The following is a 19,547-nucleotide window of genomic DNA, read 5'->3' as shown; positions in this document are numbered from 1 at the left end:
AATTAAGATTTGACTAGTGTGTGTCCATGAGTACAGGCTAAGCGCTAAATTTGATCTATTTAACTTGTTTTAATTGATGGAAATTTTATATTTGTAGAGATCCATCATTATTAATAAATATTTTCTCTGTCCCAACCAATTCTTTACATTTCAAAACTTACCAAAAATAGTCAACGGGTCGCACCAGTTTTCCACTTTTCTTCCATTTTCACACTAATTTTACTCCATTATCTCCCTTTTATACATTAAAAATTAATGGGTCCCACCACTTCACCCAGTTTTCTTTCTCGTTTCCACTACTTTATCCATATTTTTTAACCTTCGTGCCCAAACCAAACGTAAGGAATCGGCCGGGATGGAGGGACTAGTAGACAAATTAACAGAGAGAGGGGAGACAGGAGAGAGCCGGAGAGGGAGAGAGAGATAGAGATAGAAAGATATTTATAAGATCCAGAAGGAAGAAAATAGCTTGTGAGACTCTATATTATAGAAACATTAAAATACGTCCGTCTAAATTTTTGCTCCAAACGTTATTTTATGTGTATTTAGACTACATATTGAGTCGAACTCACTTAGATGGTTCATGTAAATTACGTTTTTCAATCTGAACCTTTCAAGAGGGCTGCAGTTTAGTGCCGTTGATTGCTGAGTATTGTCGTAGTCCACGACCAGGGGTGAGGGTGCTCAAATTTTCAGTATCTATGGCAGTATGCGCGACTGCGCGTGTGTATTAATTTTGAAGCATTTTCCGGTGGTTAAGATTTCAATATTTATTATAGTGAGTTGGGCTCTTTAGAGTCTTTGTTATTTGGAGTACTGTACTTGGAGACCCTCCTTAGAACCATCAAATCTAAACAAAATTGTACGGCAGAGATGGGTGACAGATTGATTTTTTTTTTTAAAATTTAAAACTACCGTATACAGTAGTAAGCATACGGTCCCGTATACAAGCGTGTGTGTATCAAAGTGTAGTCCCGCATAAATAGCAATTCAAGTGACAGTTACATGTACTCTGTTCCCTTAAATAATCGCCTCTAAATCAAAACCGAAGATTACAAAAGAAAAGTATTGAAGAGAAGAACGATTCTCTCCAATACTTATCATGTTTGTTTAGTTTGAAATTCATGCCAAGTTCAACATGATTATTTTAAACTGTGATATTGGTCAATTGTTGTTGTGCCTTGGTATTTAAATTACAATGGCAGATGAAATAAATTATGCATAGCTGTAATTGTTGTTTGGCAGTTGCTTGGAAAAAAATTTTGGTGGCCAAATCTGGTATTGTTGATGTTTGATATGATTTTTTGTTAAAAGGGTACTGTGTAGTTTGGCATGGTAGATACCATCACAAAATTCCCTTGCTGAATTAGGTATAACTTTGATCAGGCTGCAAAATTTTGATGGTTTAAAAGAAGGAGCAGGGGATACCTCACCTACATACGAATCCATTAGATTAGCTACTTTTTGCACTTGAATCAGGTGGACATGACGAAATCCAGTCCCTAAAAATGATCTTGTAAACCTCAATATAAAATTAACATCATATATATGATCCATCGCTACTGGAGATGAAAAGCAGATTGTCTAGTATTGCTTGATCCAATTGCAAAACAATCATATTTTCCAGGATAGCCCTGCAACATTTCTTAATGTTTAAAGCAGAGTTCAGTATAGAAACAATTAGCCAAATATGTACCCAACATAAAAAATAAAAACTCAACAGCTTATCTTCTATATGCAGAGTATTGAACACCATAAAAAAGAATAATCTACTTCTAACTGGAAAATTCAGAGTATAATCGAAATAAACAAAATCTTTTCACTTGTAATTAGAGATTATGAGAACAATGGACTAAAAGGGAAACAAAATTTGGAAGAAACTAAACAAAAACTAACATCTTCGAATTGAAGAACAAGACATAAACTCATATGCCTGAATTCTTTTCTCGAACAACATTTGAACATCAGAGGAAAGATGAAAATCAGAGGGAAGATGAAAGCCTGGAAGTGAATTAACGGTACTCTAAATCGAAAGTATGTAAAATCACAACTACAGGAAACAACAGAATAAGGGGACATTAGTTCGATAAACATATAGCTGGATTTGATTAACCGGAGAAATCGCTCCCTGAATTGACGCTACAGTTAAAGATTACCAGTTACACAAGAGGTTACACATCGTACACACATACTGCTGTATAATTTTTTTTAATTATAAATGTTAATTATGATAGCCACTAGATTATAACAAAACCGAAGATCAGGATTAGGGTCTCCAATACTCCAAAGAATGTGTGTCTCCACAGAACCCATGCCTACTATTGCTTGTGTATATAATTTTGATCTTTGTTTTACTCTTAAATATAAAATTATATTGGAAAGTAAGAAGATATATACATTTTTCGAGATAATCCTTTTATTGATAAATGTGTATATATTAATGTTTTTATATTTATTTATTCTAATAATATATTTTATGACTTATATAAATATATATTGAATGTGTATATAAATTGTACATATAATTTTTAAGAAAAATTTAAAGTTCTACGATTTATTTTATAATGCTTGAAGGTGAGTTTATTTTCTTTCCAGATAATGACTTCCATCATAAGTTGAAAAAGTTAAGGGAAGAAAAGTTTATTGATTAAATGAGTATAATCATTTATTAAACAAATTTTTATGAAGATTTTATTAGAAGGCCTTTCTTTTTATATTTGTGAAAAAACCTCTAAAATAAATTATTCAAATCTATATACTATTTTGAGTTAAAAGTGGAATTTTCAATTTTATGTAGTGTGTATATGTTTAAATAATTATTTTATTTGACATGAAATAAGTCTAAATTTTGTTTAAAAGTGGAATTTAATTTTGAGTTAAAAGCAAACTTTAAATTTAATGTATAATTCTCTAGAGTTTTATCACGAATACAATTTTCAAAAATATATTTTCATGCATGTACGGTAAAAAGTACTGGTTTAAGTTTTTGTTTTCAAATTTTAGTTTCCTACTTCTAGAAATTAAAATATAGTTCTAAGATTATATAGAGGTGAAATTCATTCTTATATTTTGTTTAATTATAATTTTGTGTTAATTAAAAGTACAACAAGAAATACAACGGTTGCAATATGAAATCAAATTTAGAAGAAATCTTAAAGAAAACTGAAATTAATAAATTTTGGATGGTAAATGTTAACAATTGAATTTTCAAAAAAGAATTCTTTAAAGAAGTTTTTATCGGAATTTTAGCAAATCATATCTTTGAAAATAAATAAAAAATATACTGTAAAATAACTTTTAATCTCAGACCCCGTTAGAACAATCTCTAACATATGAATATCCAAGGGCTGTTAAGTTGCCAACTAGGATAATCTGAACCCTTAATTCAGCTCAACACTGCATTGATTTTTGGCACTCACTACCGAGTGCTGTCCAGTACTATCGACAAATCCCCCGATCGAGTTACGGTTCCACATTTCTCATCGACTTTCAAAAATGGAGCAGTCTTTTAGGAAGAGGCAAAGAAAATCAAGTAATCCAACAAAATTCACACCAATTTACGATGTAGAGAAGATCATCAGGAACCAAACAGATGTTGCACTGGTCCTCGCAAAGCACATCCTGCGAAAGGGCAGCCATTCTAACGTTGTATTTTCTCCCATTTCGGTGCAACTTGTACTTGCTTTAATTGCGGCTGGTTCGGAAGGGCACACATTAAATTACCAGCTTTTGTCCTTCCTCAAAGTTGACAGCACGCAGGAGCTTAATGCACTTGCATCTCACGTTGTTCAGAATGTTTTTGAGGGGCCGGCTAGCTTGTCATTAGCCAATGGGGTCTGGACTGATAGATCTGTGTCATTTAAGCCTTTTTTTCGAGAGGTGGCGGATTCGGTGTACAAGGCTGTGTCTCATGTTGTTGATTTTCGGAACCGGGTCAGTTTTTGATTGTTTTTGTTGCTTCTTGATCTGCTATATTATATCATGAATTCTGCAATTGTAAAGTTGATTTGGTCATTTCCAAATGTTTTTGTAAATAGAACTTATGAATAATATGTATCAGACTTGCTAGATCTGAGGATGGCGGCCATTAGATTTATTTGCTTGAATTGGGTCTTTGATGTTTAGTATAGAGACAATAATGAGGGATTATCGTAATTGCTATTGTATCTATGCCAATTCTGTGATCTAATAGCTTATATTGTAGTGCAAATTCAGGCTAAATACATGTGGTCTTACCTGATGAACTTCAATTGGATTGAAAATGTAACAGTTCAACATGAATTGTTCATTCCAATCGATGGATATTCGACCGAACCGACGGATATTCAACATGAATTGGATTGAAAATGTAACAGTCCGCCAACTTAGGTTGCAAGATGTATCATAACTTATCGATGACAAAATTTTCCGAACCGACGGATATTCGACCGAACCGTACCAATCGACCGATTGTCGTCCCTACTTATTATCATGTTACTGATCTTATTTAATTTGAAAGAAAAGATTAGAAAGAGAAAGGTGTTGTTTCTTGAACTGGTTCCTGAGTTTATTTTTAGGAGGAAAGAAAAAGAAAACTAATTTCAAAGAGAATAACTATTTTTCCACTCTTTTCTTTTCTGAACTGGGGAGCACATAGTCTATATGTATTGGGGAAAATATATAGTGAAATTTTCTTTACTTCCAACGAGTATTTAAAGTTCTAACAAAGAATAATTTTTTGGGAAACAAATGATATTATTCTTTAGCCTCCAACTTTTTTTTATCAAACTAGAGCTCTTGCTAACAAATATTTCATTGTGCAGGATCTGTTTCTAGGATCCTGTCCCTGTTCTTAAGCAGCTTGCTCTTCCTAGAATCCATGATCTAGAGTTTAAAACCTCTGTCCAGTTCAATGCTATGGTGTTAGGATTGCTGATCTAGCTAGGTATTTCTGATCTAGAGTTCAAAACCTGTCCAGTTCAATGCTAGGGTGTGTCAGGTTTGCTGATTTGGCTAGGTATTTCTTTCATATTATCTCCTCTATCCTCAGCTGACAACAATTTTCAGATCGAAAATTAGGGTTTTAGAAAATCCGGGCAAGTCAGCACAAATTACTAGGTCATATAAGAAAGATTGCGCGACGAGTCCTGTGACAACTGTGAGTTTTGTTCACATTAAAGAGATGGGTTTGAGTCTGGATTCAGGAGAAAATTAGATTTGGAAAGTTAGGTTTTGGAGAGTTCACAGAAGTGACTGAGTATGGGGATGGTTTTGAATGGATTGCCATGTTAATCCTCATGAATGGTAATTATCTTTGGGAATTTATCTTTGGTAAAATTTATTGTCCGTCCATTCTACTGTCATTGAAATGCTATCCGCTCTTATATTAAGGGAAAAAACATTCATGAAATCAGGCTGGATTTCTCTTTGTCTTTGCCCACTATATCGCAAGTTACTCCTTAATTAGGTTGTATTTTTTTTTGTTCTTTTAATGTGTATACATCTATATCTTGTTTAGGTAAATGTGTTACCATCTTTAATTAAAATGAAAGTAATTGCTTTACCTTTCTTTGTGCACAGGCAAGCGAGGCGACCAGTAATGTGAACTCGTGGATCGAGAGGGAAACGAATGGCCTTGTTAAGGGCACGGTTCCTCCTCATAAATTCGATGAGAAAAGTAAGATTGTGTTTGCTAACGCAATCTATTTCAAAGCATCATGGGCTGTTCCTTTCAGTGACTGGATGACAGACACTTTCGACTTCCACCTGCTGAATGACGAGAAGGTTCAAGTTTCCTTCATGTCCTACTACATGAAGCAAGCATTCATTAATGTCTGTGATGGGTTCAAGGTTTTAAAACTTCCCTACCATACATGCCAGCTGATATCCATGTACATCCTTCTTCCAGATGCTAAAGACGGCCTGCCATCGTTGGTCGATAAACTTGCCACTGGGACAGGATTCCTTGAGCACCTGGACATTCCAGACCTCTCTGAGGTACGTGGCAAATACCGGGTTCCCAAATTTAAAGTGTCATTTGGATTCGATGCAACTGAGGCTTTGAAGGAATTTGGATTGAGGGAACCTTTTATTCCGGGTGGACTTAATACTATGATGGACTCTGAGAGGAATGAGCTGCTATATGTTTCAAACATACTTCAGAAATCATCCATTCAGATTGATGAAGAAGGCACAGAAGCTTCCCCTTGTACCAGTATTGCAATGCCTCCACCCGAAGTTCCTCCTCTTTCCATTGACTTTGTTGCGGACCACCCTTTTCTCTTTATCATCCGAGAAGACAGTACTGGAGTTGTGCTGTTTGTTGGACAAGTTCTTAATCCTCTAGCCATCTGACCTGCTGTGCACACAGCATTATGATAATTCTCTAGCTAGTTTGTTGTTTTTTCTAAAGAAAAAGATCAGCTTGTTGTTTCTAGATATATATGTATATCTTGTACTGCTGTACTTTAAAGATTGCATCCTGTATTGTTGTACTGTTGCCCTAGAAACTCAACTCCTTTTCGATATTCCATTTACTGTGTCTTGCATATGGTTATTCTTGTGACTAATTGGTTATTTTCGAAGCTATTATATATCTATTTTCAACACTCTTATTTAACTATTTTCTACAATTTGGTTAACTTCGATTAATTAATTAATTTTGATGCCCTTATTTTCGATGGCGCTGAATTATATCAAAAATAGCTAAATTCGACATTATGTTGAAATTAGCTAATAAATTTATTATTACAGATAATAATATTCGTTTTAATTTTTGAAAATCAATTAATTTAATTTATAAAACAACTCTAATTCGTTTATCTTCATATAATTTTTTATTTAATAAAAATTATAATACTATTATGACAAGACTTTTTCATGATCACGAGTCACGACGTCCCGGCTCTCCACCAACATAATTAATACATTTTTAACAAAATTATTTCTTTTAAATTTCAAAACACATATAATTTAATTTTAAAACAGCTCTATAAATTTTCTATTAAATTTCAGAATTGCAATAAATAAGTAGTCCACATTGATACCAAAATTTGGTTATCAACATATAATTTTTTTTATAATTATTATTATATTACTAAGAAAAGACTCTCATGTAGATCAGGATTTGTTAATGTAAATGATTATCTCACCAACAGTACTATTACATTGCTAATAAAACTATTCGGTTTAATTTTTAAAATTCAAACAATCTAATACAAGAAACGACTTTAATTATATTATCATTCTATATATTTTTTGTTAATAATAACTATTACACTACTATGAAAAGACATTCTTATCCCACCAACAAAATTATATTGCCAATAAAATTACTCATTTTAACTTTTAAATCTCAGATAATTTAATTTACGAAGCAAAATATTTTAATTTATGAAGCAATTCTATAAGATACCTACCATGTTTCAGGATTCAAATAAATAAAAAATTCATATTAATATTATTAGTCAAATTTCTATTAATATTTAATTCAACATCTACCTTCACAAGATTGCGAAATTTAACCGATAAAGGTTAGTAATCTATAGTCCAATCACATTGTATCGTTCACCCCTAAAATTTTCAAACTGCCCGCATCCCAAAATTTATTTTACAAACTTATTTGTTAAAAAAAGTAATAAGTAAATATAGCTAAAATGAAAAAGAGGTAAAGAAATCCAACTTATTTTGTATGCGTTTTTTAGATTAGCTCATTTTTTATTGATTTTCCTATGAAATAGTGGGATTATGTATTTGTCTTTGTATGCTTCCTTCCATCCATATCATTTTTTATCTTTTCATGGGAGGTAATGGGTCCAACTTAGTTTTTATCCGTTTTCAAAAATCGTGAGATCCAGCACATTCTCCGTATTTTCCTGAAAGGTGGTGGGATCCATCTCATTCTTTATCGGTTTTAGAGGTTGTGAAATTCAACTCATATTATAATCGTATTCTAATCATTTTGTATTCTTATGTGGATCCCGCACATATTGATATTATTGGCCAATTTCATATTAATATTTAATTCAACATCTACCTCATAAGATTGCGAAATCTAACTAATAAGAGTTAATGCGAAATCTAACTAATAAGAGTTAATACTCTATTGTCTAATGACATTGCTTGAATATCGTTCACCTCTAAAATTTTCAAACTAATTTTTAACTCTCGCTCATCCCAAATTTGTTATTATAGACTTATTTGTTATAGAAATAATAAGTAGATATGAAAAAAGTAAAGAAATCCAATTGTATCCATCGATCGGTTTTTCTATGAAATGAAATAGTGGGATTTGGTATTGTATACTTCACCCAATCGAGCTCATTTTCTATCTTTTTCTAGGATGTAACAAATCCAGATCAATCTCTATCTGTTTTTGGAGATAGTGGAATCTAGCACATTCTGAAGTGGGATCCAACTCAGTCTCTATCTATTTTAGAGGAGCACGTTCTTTGTATTTTTCTGAGAGGTAGTGGGATCCAACTCAGTCTCTATCTGTTTTAGAGGAGCACATTCTTTGTATGTTTTTTAGAGGTAGTGGGATCCAACTCAATCTCTATCGTTAGTGGAATCAGCCCATTCTCTGTATTTTTGCGGGAGGTAGTGAGATCCAGCTCAGTCTCTATCCGTTTAGAGGCAGTGAAATCCAGCTGATCATCTTATATCCGTTTAGAAGCAGTGAAATCCAGCACATTCTATGTATCTTTCTAGACCGTAGTGGGATCCAGCTCGGTCTCTATCTTTTTAGAAGTAGTGAAATCTAGCTCATCTTATAACCGTTTTTGTATTCTTATATGGATCTGGCTCATTTTATTCTAAATAAATAGGGATAGAAAGGAGATGATCATTTCTATTATTCTATGACATGTCAATGGCTCAACAAGAACAAGTTGATGTTTCACTGACCCTGTCAAAGCACATTCTTTTAAACTATGGCAAAGATTCAAACCTCGTCTTCTCTCCAATTTCCATACAAGTTATTCTTGGCTTGGTTGCAGCTGGTTCGAGCGGCCAAACCCTTGATCAACTTCTCTCTTTTCTTAAAGCCAGAACTATAGATGAGCTTAACTATCTTTATTCAAGTATCGTCGATCGGGTTTTCGCCAAAGATTCCTCCTCCAGTGGTCCTTGTTTGTCCTTAGCCAATGGTGTTTGGCTTCAGAAGTCACTCACTCTCAAGCCTTCTTTCAAAGAGGTTGTTGAAACTGTGTACAAAGCGGCATGTGGTCAGGTTGATTTTCAAAGCAAGGTCAGGGCACTTAGTAAAGATAGATTAACTTTATCTCTGCAGTATATATGCTGCATTTCAGAATTATACTTGGTTTGGAATTGTATTAAGCTACACAATCATTACGAAATTCTGCATACCTCTGTTTCCTGTTTTTGTTTTTTTGCTAATAACATACTCTTTTTTCAATTTATGATAAATACATAGTACTATTTTTCAAGGTCATATATGGTTTAATTGTTCCGCTCTTTTTCCAGGAGGAAGAGGCGAGAAATGTAGTGAATTCCTGGGCTGAAAAGGAGACCAAGGGCCTTATCAAAGAGCTATTTCCTGCTGGATCATTTGATAGCTTAACTAGGCTTGTTTTTGCCAACACCCTCTACTTCAAAGGAGCATGGAGTTGCGAGTTTGATGCATCCAAAACAAAACACTTTGATTTTCACCTCCTTAACGGTGACAGGGTTCAGGTTCCTTTTATGTCCAGGAATGAGGAGCGATATATCAGTAAATTCGATGGATTCAAAGTGTTGAAGCTTCCTTATGGTAATGGTGGGATCCAAAGTTCGGACAAGCATTCCTTTTCCATGTACATATATCTCCCAGATGCGAATGATGGGCTGCCAGCACTGATAGAGAAAGTTGGGTCAGAATCTGGATTCCTCGACAAATATATTCCATGGATGGCAGCCAATGGTGGGAACTTCTGGATTCCAAAATTTAAATTTGAATATGCAATTGAAGCGTCAGCGGCTTTACAGAGTCTTGGGCTGGTCTTGCCCTTTAAACCACGAGTTGGTTGCACCGAGATGGTGTATGATCCTAGGCCTCTCCATGTCTCAAAGATATTCCAGAAATCCTTCATTGAAGTTGATGAAAGAGGCACCGAAGCTGCGGTTGCAACTGGTTCTGGTTTCAGGAGGTTATGTTATTATGTTGTTGACTTTGTTGCAGACCACCCATTCTTGTTCGTCATCAGAGAGAATAATACTGGAATTGTGCAGTTTATTGGACAAGTGCTAAATCCCTCAATTAGTACTTGAACTGCTTGCTAGTCTCTTCTTGCTCGTGAACCTCCTTTCAGCGATCTAGATTAACTGGTGCATGCATGGTTAGCTGCTGCAGGAGTCTATAGTAGTACTCTCAGTTGGCCTGCTTTCCTATAAGTATTATTATAATGTTTGTGTCTAGCTTTTGTTGTCCTGGTTTAGTCTCTTTGTATAGCCTGGAGTTAACCTCTTTTCAAGGGCTTAGTTTTCTCCTGGCTCCCTTCTGCTGTATCCTAATGTTAGAACTATTTCTTTTAAATTTTAAACTTAACTAATTTAATTTTTGAATCAACTCTATAAATTTTCAATAATTTTCAAAATTCAAATAAATAAGGAGTTCATATTGATACCAAAATATCAAAATTTGGTTGTCAACATATAATTTTCTTATAATTATTATTATTATACTATAAAGAAAAGACTTTTATATTGATCAGGATTAATTTGTAATACATAACAATTATCCCACCTACAGAATTATATTGTCAACAAAACTATTCGCTTTAATTTTTAATTATTTATAAACTTTTTAAATATATTTAAATGATGTGAAAAAATTTAATTTATAAATAATAATTTTTAACTTTCAATAAAATAAAATTTGAAATTATGATTCGTTTGTAAGTTAGAACTATTGTAAGTACACCATCACAGCCATTAATGGCTTCAAATAAACTGTTGTAATCAAGCCATTCCGTTTCCCATATGTATCATGCCATCCAAAGTATTAAATTTTTTCTATCAAATTTTAATATATTTTGAGTATAATATGTGATGCCAACTTCCATTAGATTATATTTATAAATGTATTTTATATTAAAATTATTATAATGTGATTTAAATATTTTTTAAAAAAATTTATATAGTTCTAGATTAAAATTGATAAACATAATTTGTTTTGGATTAAGAAAAAGAATCATAAACATGCAAAAAGAAGGTAGAATCTGTTTTGGATTAAGAAATTTTTTTTGTATTCGGATCTTACATAAATTTGGCTTATTAATTTTAAAATATATTATATAAAAATTGTGACGGTGCGATTTATATGATTCTATAGATAAAACTGGTAGGAAATATTTATTTTAGATTAAAAAAAATCATATACACGTGAAGACACAATTTATTTTGGATTCAGAAAAGAAATTATAAACATGTAAATAGATATTAGTTGTTTTATTGAACAGAAGTTAATTTTGTTCTGATCTAAAAGGTGCTTATTTGTTCACTATACGATCCAACTTTGGACCATACAACGACCAAATTATCTTCCTTACCCTTATTATATATAAGTATATAATAACTCAAACAATTTAGTCTAAGAAGCAACTCTAATTTGGTTATTATATAATTTTTTTACTAATAATAATTATTATACTACTGTAATAAGTCATTCATACTGATTAAGATTTTGTGATATATAAATATTATCCTACCAAATGTTGCCAACAAAACTATTTATTTTAACTTTTAAAACTCAAACAATTTAATTTACGAAACAAAACAATTTAATTTACAAAATTATTTTATAAAATTCATACCATGTCTCTAGGCCTGTAAACGGATCGGATTTGGATCGGATCTAGCTAAATTCATATCCTAATCCATTTAAATTTATCGGATTCGGATCGGATCGGATCAGGAGTCGGATATTTTACAAGTCAATCCATATCCGGTCCACTCGGATCATGGATAATCGGATCGGAGCCCCGATCTACTAAAAATTATGAAATATATTTTTTCACCGTGAACAATGTTTTAACTTCCATACAAAAAAAAATGATATTTATAGCTATATTAATTCATAAATTTTAGCGTAATAGGTAAAAAAAACTAATAAAACAGTATTTAATAAAAAATTTGTTGGTTGTTCCTATAAAAACTTCACACAGAATTTATCAAGTAAATAGAAAAATAATAAATAAGTTGCTTAATACTTTTGGAGGAAGCAAATTATGATTTGCTCCTCTGTTAATAAAGATAAAATCGATAAATATGTCTTAAATACGGAACCAGGTGATTGAGGAGGTTTTAAGTGAAAGAGTTAGCTCCAGTATTTATACTCACTCTACATAAAAAAGAGTGATTATTAAATTAACCGGATAACAAGAGTGAGAGCCATGTCAAGAATTAAGAGCGGCTGACCGATTATAAGAAAATATGATTTAGGGTTTTGTCTTGTATCTTTAGAAATTATTATTTTGTCTTGTATCTTTAGAAATTATTATTTTGTATGTAATATATTAATAATAATATATTATATTATAATACAATATAATATAAAATATATAATATAGTTAAGCATGAATCGGATCGGATCGTTAACAGATCGGATTTGACCATATTCATATCCATTCTTTATCGGACCGGATTATTATCGGATCGGATTATTAGCAGATCGGATTTTTTAATAAGGATCCATATCCATTTATTTAACCACGGATCGGGTCGGGTCGGATCGGATATCCGATCCATTTACATGCCTACATGTCTCAGGATTCAAATAAATAAAAAATCCATAATGATATTTTTAGCCAATTTCATATAAATATTTAATTCGACATATACCTATACAAGATAGCGGAATCTAACTAACATGGTTAATACTCTATCAACCAATGACATTGCTTAAATATTGTTCACTCTTAAAATTTTCAAACTGATGTTTTAACTCTCGGCCATCCCAAAATTTATTATTATAGACTTATTTGTTAGAAAAATAATAAGTAGATATAGCAAACAAAAAAAGAGATAAATAATCCAACTCATTTTATATCCGTTTTTGAGATTAGATCATTCTTCATCGATTATTCTATGAAATAGTGTGATTTAAATAACTTTTAAATTTTTGTAGGTCAGCAGTCTAGATCCATTTCGTCAGACATACCCGTTACAACAATCTTTAGCATATGATTATCCAAGGGCTCTTAAGTTGCCAACTAGCTAGCTAGGATAATCTGAACCCTTAATTCAGCTCAACACTGCATTGATTTTTGGCACTAACTGCTGAGTGCTGTCCACTACTATCTACAAATATCCCGATCGAGTTAGGGTGTCACATTTCTCATCGATAATAACAATGGAGCAGTCTTTAAGGAAGAGGCAAAGAAAATCAAGTAATCCAATGAAATTCACACCAATTTACGATGTAGAGAAGATCATCAGGAACCAAACAGATGTTGTACTGGCCCTCGCAAAACACATCCTGCCAAAGGGCAGCAATTCTAACGTTGTATTTTCTCCCATTTCGGTGCAACTCGTACTTGGTTTAATTGCGGCTGGTTCTGAAGGGCACGCATTAAACCAGCTTTTGTCCTTCCTCAAAGTTGACAGCACGCAGGAGCTTAATGCACTTGCATCTCACGTTGTTCAGAATGTTTTTGAGGGGCCGGCTAGCTTGTCATTAGCCAATGGGGTCTGGACTGATAGATCTGTGTCGTTTAAGCCTTTTTTCGAGAGGTGGCGGATTCGGTGTATAAGGCTGTGCCTCATGTTGTTGATTTTCGGAACCAGGTGAGTTTTTGATTGTTTTTATTGCTTCTCGATCTGCTATATTATATTATAAATTTCGCAATTGTGAAGTTGATTTGGTCATTTCCTGATGCTTTTGTAAATAGAACTTATGACTAATATGTACCAGGCTTGCTAGATCTAAGGATGGCGGCCATTAGATTTATTTGCTTGAATTGGGTCTTGGATTCAGGAGAAAATTAGATTTGGAAAGTTAGGTTTTGGAGAGTTCACAGAAGTGACTGAGTATGGGGATGGTTTTGGATGGATTGCCATGTCAATCCTCATGAATGGTAATTATCTTTGGGAGTTTATCTTTGGTAAAATTTATTGTCCGTCCATTCTACTGTCATTGAAATGCTATCAGCTCTTATATTAAAGGAAAAAATATTCATGAAATCAGGCTGGATTTCTCTTTGTCTTTGCCAACTATATCGCAAGTTACTCCTTAATTAGGTTGTGTTTTCTTTTGCTCTTTTAATGTGTATACATCTATATCTTGTTTAGGTAAATGTGTTACCATCTTTGATTAAAATCATAGTAATTGCGTACCTGTTCTTTGTGCACAGGCAAGCGAGGCGACCAATAATGTGAACTCCTGGATCCAGAACAAAACGAATGGCCTTGTTAAGAACACTGTTCCTCCTGATCAATTCGACGAGCAAAGTAAGATTGTGTTTGCCAATGCAATCTATTTCAAAGGATCATGGGCTGTTCCTTTCAGTGACTGGATGACAGACACTTTTGACTTCCACCTGCTGAATGATGAGAAGGTTCAAGTTTCCTTCATGTCCTACTACATGCAGCAGGCATTCATTAACGTCTGTGACAGGTTTAAGGTTTTAAAACTTCCCTACGCTACATGCCAGATATCCATGTACATCCTTCTTCCAGATGCTAAAGATGCGCTAGCACCATTGGTCGATAAACTTGCCACTGGGACAGGATTCCTTGAGCACCTGGACATTCCAGACCTCTCTGAGGTACGTGGCAAGTACCGGGTTCCCAAATTTAAAGTGTCATTTGGATTCGATGCAACTGAGGCTTTAAAGGAATTTGGATTGAGGGAACCTTTTATTCCGGGTGGACTCAATACTATGATGGACTCTGAGAGGAATGAGCTGCTATATGTTTCAAACATACTTCAGAAATCATCCATTCAGATTGATGAAGAAGGCACAGAAGCTTCCCCTTGTACCAGTATTGCAATGCCTCCACCCGAAGTTCCTCCTCTTTCCATTGACTTTGTTGCGGACCACCCTTTTCTCTTTATCATCCGAGAAGACAGTACTGGAGTTGTGCTGTTTGTTGGACAAGTTCTTAATCCTCTAGCCATCTGACCTGCTGTGCACACAGCATTATGATAATTCTCTAGCTAGTTTGTTGTTTTTTCTAAAGAAAAAGATCAGCTTGTTGTTTCTAGATATATATGTATATCTTGTACTGCTGTACTTTAAAGATTGCATCCTGTATTGTTGTACATGTACTGTTGCCCTAGAAACTCAACTCCTTTTCGATATTCCATTTACTGTGTCTTGCATATGGTTATTCTTGTGACTAATTGGTTATTTTCGAAGCTATTATATATCTATTTTCAACACTATTATTTAACTATTTTCTACAATTTGGTTAACTTCGATTAATTAATTAATTTTGATGCCCTTATTTTCGATGGCGCTGAATTATATCAAAAATAGCTAAATTCGACATTATGTTGAAATTAGCTAATAAATTTATTATTACAGATAATAATATTCGTTTTAATTTTTGAAAATCAATTAATTTAATTTATAAAAAAACTCTAATTCGTTTATCTTCATATAATTTTTTATTTAATAAAAATTATAATACTATTATGACAAGACTTTTTCATGATCACGAGTCACGACGTCCCGGCTCTCCACCAACATAATTAATACATTTTTAACAAAATTATTTCTTTTAAATTTCAAAACACATATAATTTAATTTTAAAACAGCTCTATAAATTTTCTATTATATTTCAGAATTGCAATAAATAAGTAGTCCACATTGATACCAAAATTTGTTTATCAACATATAATTTTTTTTATAATTATTATTATATTACTAAGAAAAGACTCTCATGTAGATCAGGATTTGTTAATGTAAATGATTATCTTACCAACAGTACTATTACATTGCCAATAAAACTATTCGGTTTAATTTTTAAAATTCAAACAGTCTAATACAAGAAACGACTTTAATTATATTATCATTATATATCTTTTTTGTTAATAATAACTATTACACTGCTATGAAAAGACATTCTTATCCCACCAACAAAATTATATTGCCAATAAAATTACTCATTTTAACTTTTAAATCTCAAATAATTTAATTTACGAAGCAAAATATTTTAATTTATGAAGCAATTCTATAAGATACCTACCATGTTTCAGGATTCAAATAAATAAAAAATTCATATTAATATTATTAGTCAAATTTCTATTAATATTTAATTCAACATCTACCTTCACAAGATTGCGAAATTTAACCGATAAAGGTTAGTAATCTATAGTCCAATCACATTGTATCGTTCACCCCTAAAATTTTCAAACTGCCCGCATCCCAAAATTTATTTTACAAACTTATTTGTTAAAAAAAGTAATAAGTAAATATAGCTAAAATGAAAAAGAGGTAAAAAAATCCAACTTATTTTGTATGCGTTTTTTAGATTAGCTCATTTTTTATTGATTTTCCTATGAAATAGTGGGATTATGTATTTGTCTTTGTATGCTTCCTTCCATCCATATCATTTTTTATCTTTTCATGGGAGGTAATGGGTCCAACTTAGTCTTTATCCGTTTTCAAAAATCGTGAGATCCAGCACATTCTCCGTATTTTCCTGAAAAGTGGTGGGATCCATCTCATTCTTTATCGGTTTTAGAGGTTGTGAAATTCAACTCATATTATAACCATATTCTAATCATTTTGTATTCTTATGTGGATCCCGCACATATTGATATTATTGGCCAATTTCATATTAATATTTAATTCAACATCTACCTCATAAGATTGCGAAATCTAACTAATAAGAGTTAATGCGAAATCTAACTAATAAGAGTTAATACTCTATTGTCTAATGACATTGCTTGAATATCGTTCACCTCTAAAATTTTCAAACTAATTTTTAACTCTCGCTCATCCCAAATTTGTTATTATAGACTTATTTGTTATAGGAATAATAAGTAGATATGAAAAAAGTAAAGAAATCCAATTGTATCCATCGATCGGTTTTTCTATGAAATGAAATAGTGGGATTTGGTATTGTATACTTCACCCAATCGAGCTCATTTTCTATCTTTTTCTAGGATGTAACAAATCTAGATCAATCTCTATCTGTTTTTGGAGATAGTGGAATCTAGCACATTCTGAAGTGGGATCCAACTCAGTCTCTATCTATTTTAGAGGAGCACGTTCTTTGTATTTTTCTGAGAGGTAGTGGGATCCAACTCAGTCTCTATCTGTTTTAGAGGAGCACATTCTTTGTATGTTTTTTAGAGGTAGTGGGATCCAACTCAATCTCTATCGTTAGTGGAATCAGCCCATTCTCTGTATTTTTGCGGGAGGTAGTGAGATCCAGCTCAGTCTCTATCCGTTTAGAGGCAGTGAAATCCAGCTGATCATCTTATATCCGTTTAGAAGCAGTGAAATCCAGCACATTCTATGTATCTTTCTAGACCGTAGTGGGATCCAGCTCGGTCTCTATCTTTTTAGAAGTAGTGAAATCTAGCTCATCTTATAACCGTTTTTGTATTCTTATATGGATCTGGCTCATTTTATTCTAAATAAATAAGGATAGAAAGGAGATGATCATTTCTATTATTCTATGACATGTCAATGGCTCAACAAGAACAAGTTGATGTTTCACTGACCCTGTCAAAGCACATTCTTTTAAACTATGGCAAAGATTCAAACCTCGTCTTCTCTCCAATTTCCATACAAGTTATTCTTGGCTTGGTTGCAGCTGGTTCGAGCGGCCAAACCCTTGATCAACTTCTCTCTTTTCTTAAAGCCAGAACTATAGATGAGCTTAACTATCTTTATTCAAGTATCGTCGATCGGGTTTTCGCCAAAGATTCCTCCTCCAGTGGTCCTTGTTTGTCCTTAGCCAATGGTGTTTGGCTTCAGAAGTCACTCACTCTCAAGCCTTCTTTCAAAGAGGTTGTTGAAACTGTGTACAAAGCGGCATGTGGTCAGGTTGATTTTCAAAGCAAGGTCAGGGCACTTAGTAAAGATAGATTAACTTTATCTCTGCAGTATATATGCTGCATTTCAGAATTATACTTGGTTTGGAATTGTATTAAGCTACACAATCATTACGAAATTCTGCATACCTCTGTTTCCTGTTTTTGTTTTTTTGCTAATAACATACTCTTTTTTCAATTTATGATAAATACATAGTACTATTTTTCAAGGTCATATATGGTTTAATTGTTCCGCTCTTTTTCCAGGAGGAAGAGGCGAGAAATGTAGTGAATTCCTGGGCTGAAAAGGAGACCAAGGGCCTTATCAAAGAGCTATTTCCTGCTGGATCATTTGATAGCTTAACTAGGCTTGTTTTTGCCAACACCCTCTACTTCAAAGGAGCATGGAGTTGCGAGTTTGATGCATCCAAAACAAAACACTTTGATTTTCACCTCCTTAACGGTGACAGGGTTCAGGTTCCTTTTATGTCCAGGAATGAGGAGCGATATATCAGTAGATTTGATGGATTCAAAGTGTTGAAGCTTCCTTATGGTAATGGTGGGATCCAAAGCTCGGACAAGCATTCCTTTTCCATGTACATATATCTCCCAGATGCGAATGATGGGCTGCCAGCACTGATAGAGAAAGTTGGGTCAGAATCTGGATTCCTCGACAAATATATTCCATGGATGGCAGCCAATGGTGGGAACTTCTGGATTCCAAAATTTAAATTTGAATATGCAATTGAAGCATCAGATGCTTTACAGAGTCTTGGGCTGGTCTTGCCCTTTAAGCCACAAGATGGTTGCACCGAGATGGTGTATGATCCTAGGCCTCTCCATGTCTCAAAGATATTCCAGAAATCCTTCATTGAAGTTGATGAAAGAGGCACCGAAGCTGCTGTTGCAACTGGTCCTGTTTTTCAGTTATGTTGTTTATTTAAGGTTGACTTCGTTGCAGATCACCCATTCTTGTTCGTCATCAGAGAGAATAATTCTGGAATTGTGCAGTTTATTGGACAAGTGCTAAATCCCTCAATTACTTGAACTGCTTGCTAGTCTCTTCTTGCTCGTGAACCTCCTTTCAGCGATCTAGATTAACTGGTGCATGCATGGTTAGCTGCTGCAGGAGTCTATAGTAGTACTCTCAGTTGGCCTGCTTTCCTATAAGTATTATAATGTTTGTGTCAAGCTTTTGTTGTCCTGGTTTAGTCTCTTTGTATAGCCTGGAGTTAACCCCTTTTCAAGGGCTTAGTTTTCTCCTGGCTCCCTAGTCCCTTCTGCTGTATCCGCATGTTAGAACTATTTCTTTTAAATTTTAAACTTAAATAATTTAATTTTTGAAACAACTCTATAAATTTTCAATAATTTTCAAAATTCAAATATATAAGGAGTACATATTGATACCAAAATACCAAAATTTGGTTATCAAAATATGATTTTCTTATTATTATTATTATTACACTACAAAGAAAAGACTTTCATATTGATCAGGATTTAGTAATACATAACCATTATCCCACCTACGCTTTAATTTTTAGAACTCAAACAATTTAGTCTAAGAAGCAACTCTAATTTCAC

General features: G+C 33.3%; 4 protein-coding genes across 4 annotated transcripts; all 4 read left to right on the top strand.

Annotated features, from left to right (window-relative positions):
• The first annotated feature begins 3,495 nt into the window (after positions 1-3,495).
• LOC108221824 (serpin-ZX-like) lies at positions 3,496-6,333 on the top strand. Its single transcript, XM_017395679.2, has 2 exons — positions 3,496-3,933; positions 5,560-6,333. The coding sequence occupies exons 1-2, from the start codon at positions 3,496-3,498 to the stop codon at positions 6,331-6,333; spliced, it is 1,212 nt and encodes a 403-aa protein (XP_017251168.1).
• Positions 6,334-8,820: 2,487 nt separating this feature from the next.
• Positions 8,821-10,562, top strand: LOC108222379 (serpin-ZX). Its single transcript, XM_017396296.2, has 2 exons — positions 8,821-9,226; positions 9,463-10,562. Exons 1-2 carry the CDS (start codon positions 8,843-8,845, stop codon positions 10,243-10,245), a joined length of 1,167 nt encoding a protein of 388 aa, XP_017251785.1. The 5' UTR covers positions 8,821-8,842; the 3' UTR covers positions 10,246-10,562.
• A 2,765-nt stretch (positions 10,563-13,327) lies between these two features.
• On the top strand, positions 13,328-15,098 carry LOC108221823 (serpin-Z10-like). Its single transcript, XM_064094072.1, has 5 exons — positions 13,328-13,663; positions 13,708-13,761; positions 13,952-14,051; positions 14,140-14,198; positions 14,328-15,098. Exons 1-5 carry the CDS (start codon positions 13,328-13,330, stop codon positions 15,096-15,098), a joined length of 1,320 nt encoding a protein of 439 aa, XP_063950142.1.
• A 2,493-nt stretch (positions 15,099-17,591) lies between these two features.
• LOC108221979 (serpin-ZX) lies at positions 17,592-19,315 on the top strand. The gene is made up of 2 exons (XM_064094547.1): positions 17,592-17,997; positions 18,234-19,315. Exons 1-2 carry the CDS (start codon positions 17,614-17,616, stop codon positions 19,011-19,013), a joined length of 1,164 nt encoding a protein of 387 aa, XP_063950617.1. The 5' UTR covers positions 17,592-17,613; the 3' UTR covers positions 19,014-19,315.
• Positions 19,316-19,547: the final 232 nt, after the last annotated feature.

This window comes from Daucus carota, chromosome 5 (assembly GCF_001625215.2).
Source record: "Daucus carota subsp. sativus chromosome 5, DH1 v3.0, whole genome shotgun sequence".
Classification (NCBI taxonomy): Eukaryota; Viridiplantae; Streptophyta; class Magnoliopsida; order Apiales; family Apiaceae; genus Daucus; species Daucus carota.
This window is presented reverse-complemented; position numbering and strand designations above follow the sequence as displayed.

Coding starts and splice junctions, on each gene's coding strand:
- LOC108221824 (XM_017395679.2), top strand. CDS start 3,496: ATGGAGCAGTCTTTTAGGAAGAGGCAAAGAAAATCAAGTAATCCAACA. Junction 3,934..5,559: donor TTGTTGATTTTCGGAACCGG/GTCAGTTTTTGA, acceptor CTTTGTGCACAG/GCAAGCGAGGCGACCAGTAA.
- LOC108222379 (XM_017396296.2), top strand. CDS start 8,843: ATGTCAATGGCTCAACAAGAACAAGTTGATGTTTCACTGACCCTGTCA. Junction 9,227..9,462: donor AGGTTGATTTTCAAAGCAAG/GTCAGGGCACTT, acceptor CTCTTTTTCCAG/GAGGAAGAGGCGAGAAATGT.
- LOC108221823 (XM_064094072.1), top strand. CDS start 13,328: ATGGAGCAGTCTTTAAGGAAGAGGCAAAGAAAATCAAGTAATCCAATG. Junction 13,762..13,951: donor TTGTTGATTTTCGGAACCAG/GTGAGTTTTTGA, acceptor TCTTGGATTCAG/GAGAAAATTAGATTTGGAAA. Junction 14,199..14,327: donor CTTTGCCAACTATATCGCAA/GTTACTCCTTAA, acceptor CTTTGTGCACAG/GCAAGCGAGGCGACCAATAA.
- LOC108221979 (XM_064094547.1), top strand. CDS start 17,614: ATGTCAATGGCTCAACAAGAACAAGTTGATGTTTCACTGACCCTGTCA. Junction 17,998..18,233: donor AGGTTGATTTTCAAAGCAAG/GTCAGGGCACTT, acceptor CTCTTTTTCCAG/GAGGAAGAGGCGAGAAATGT.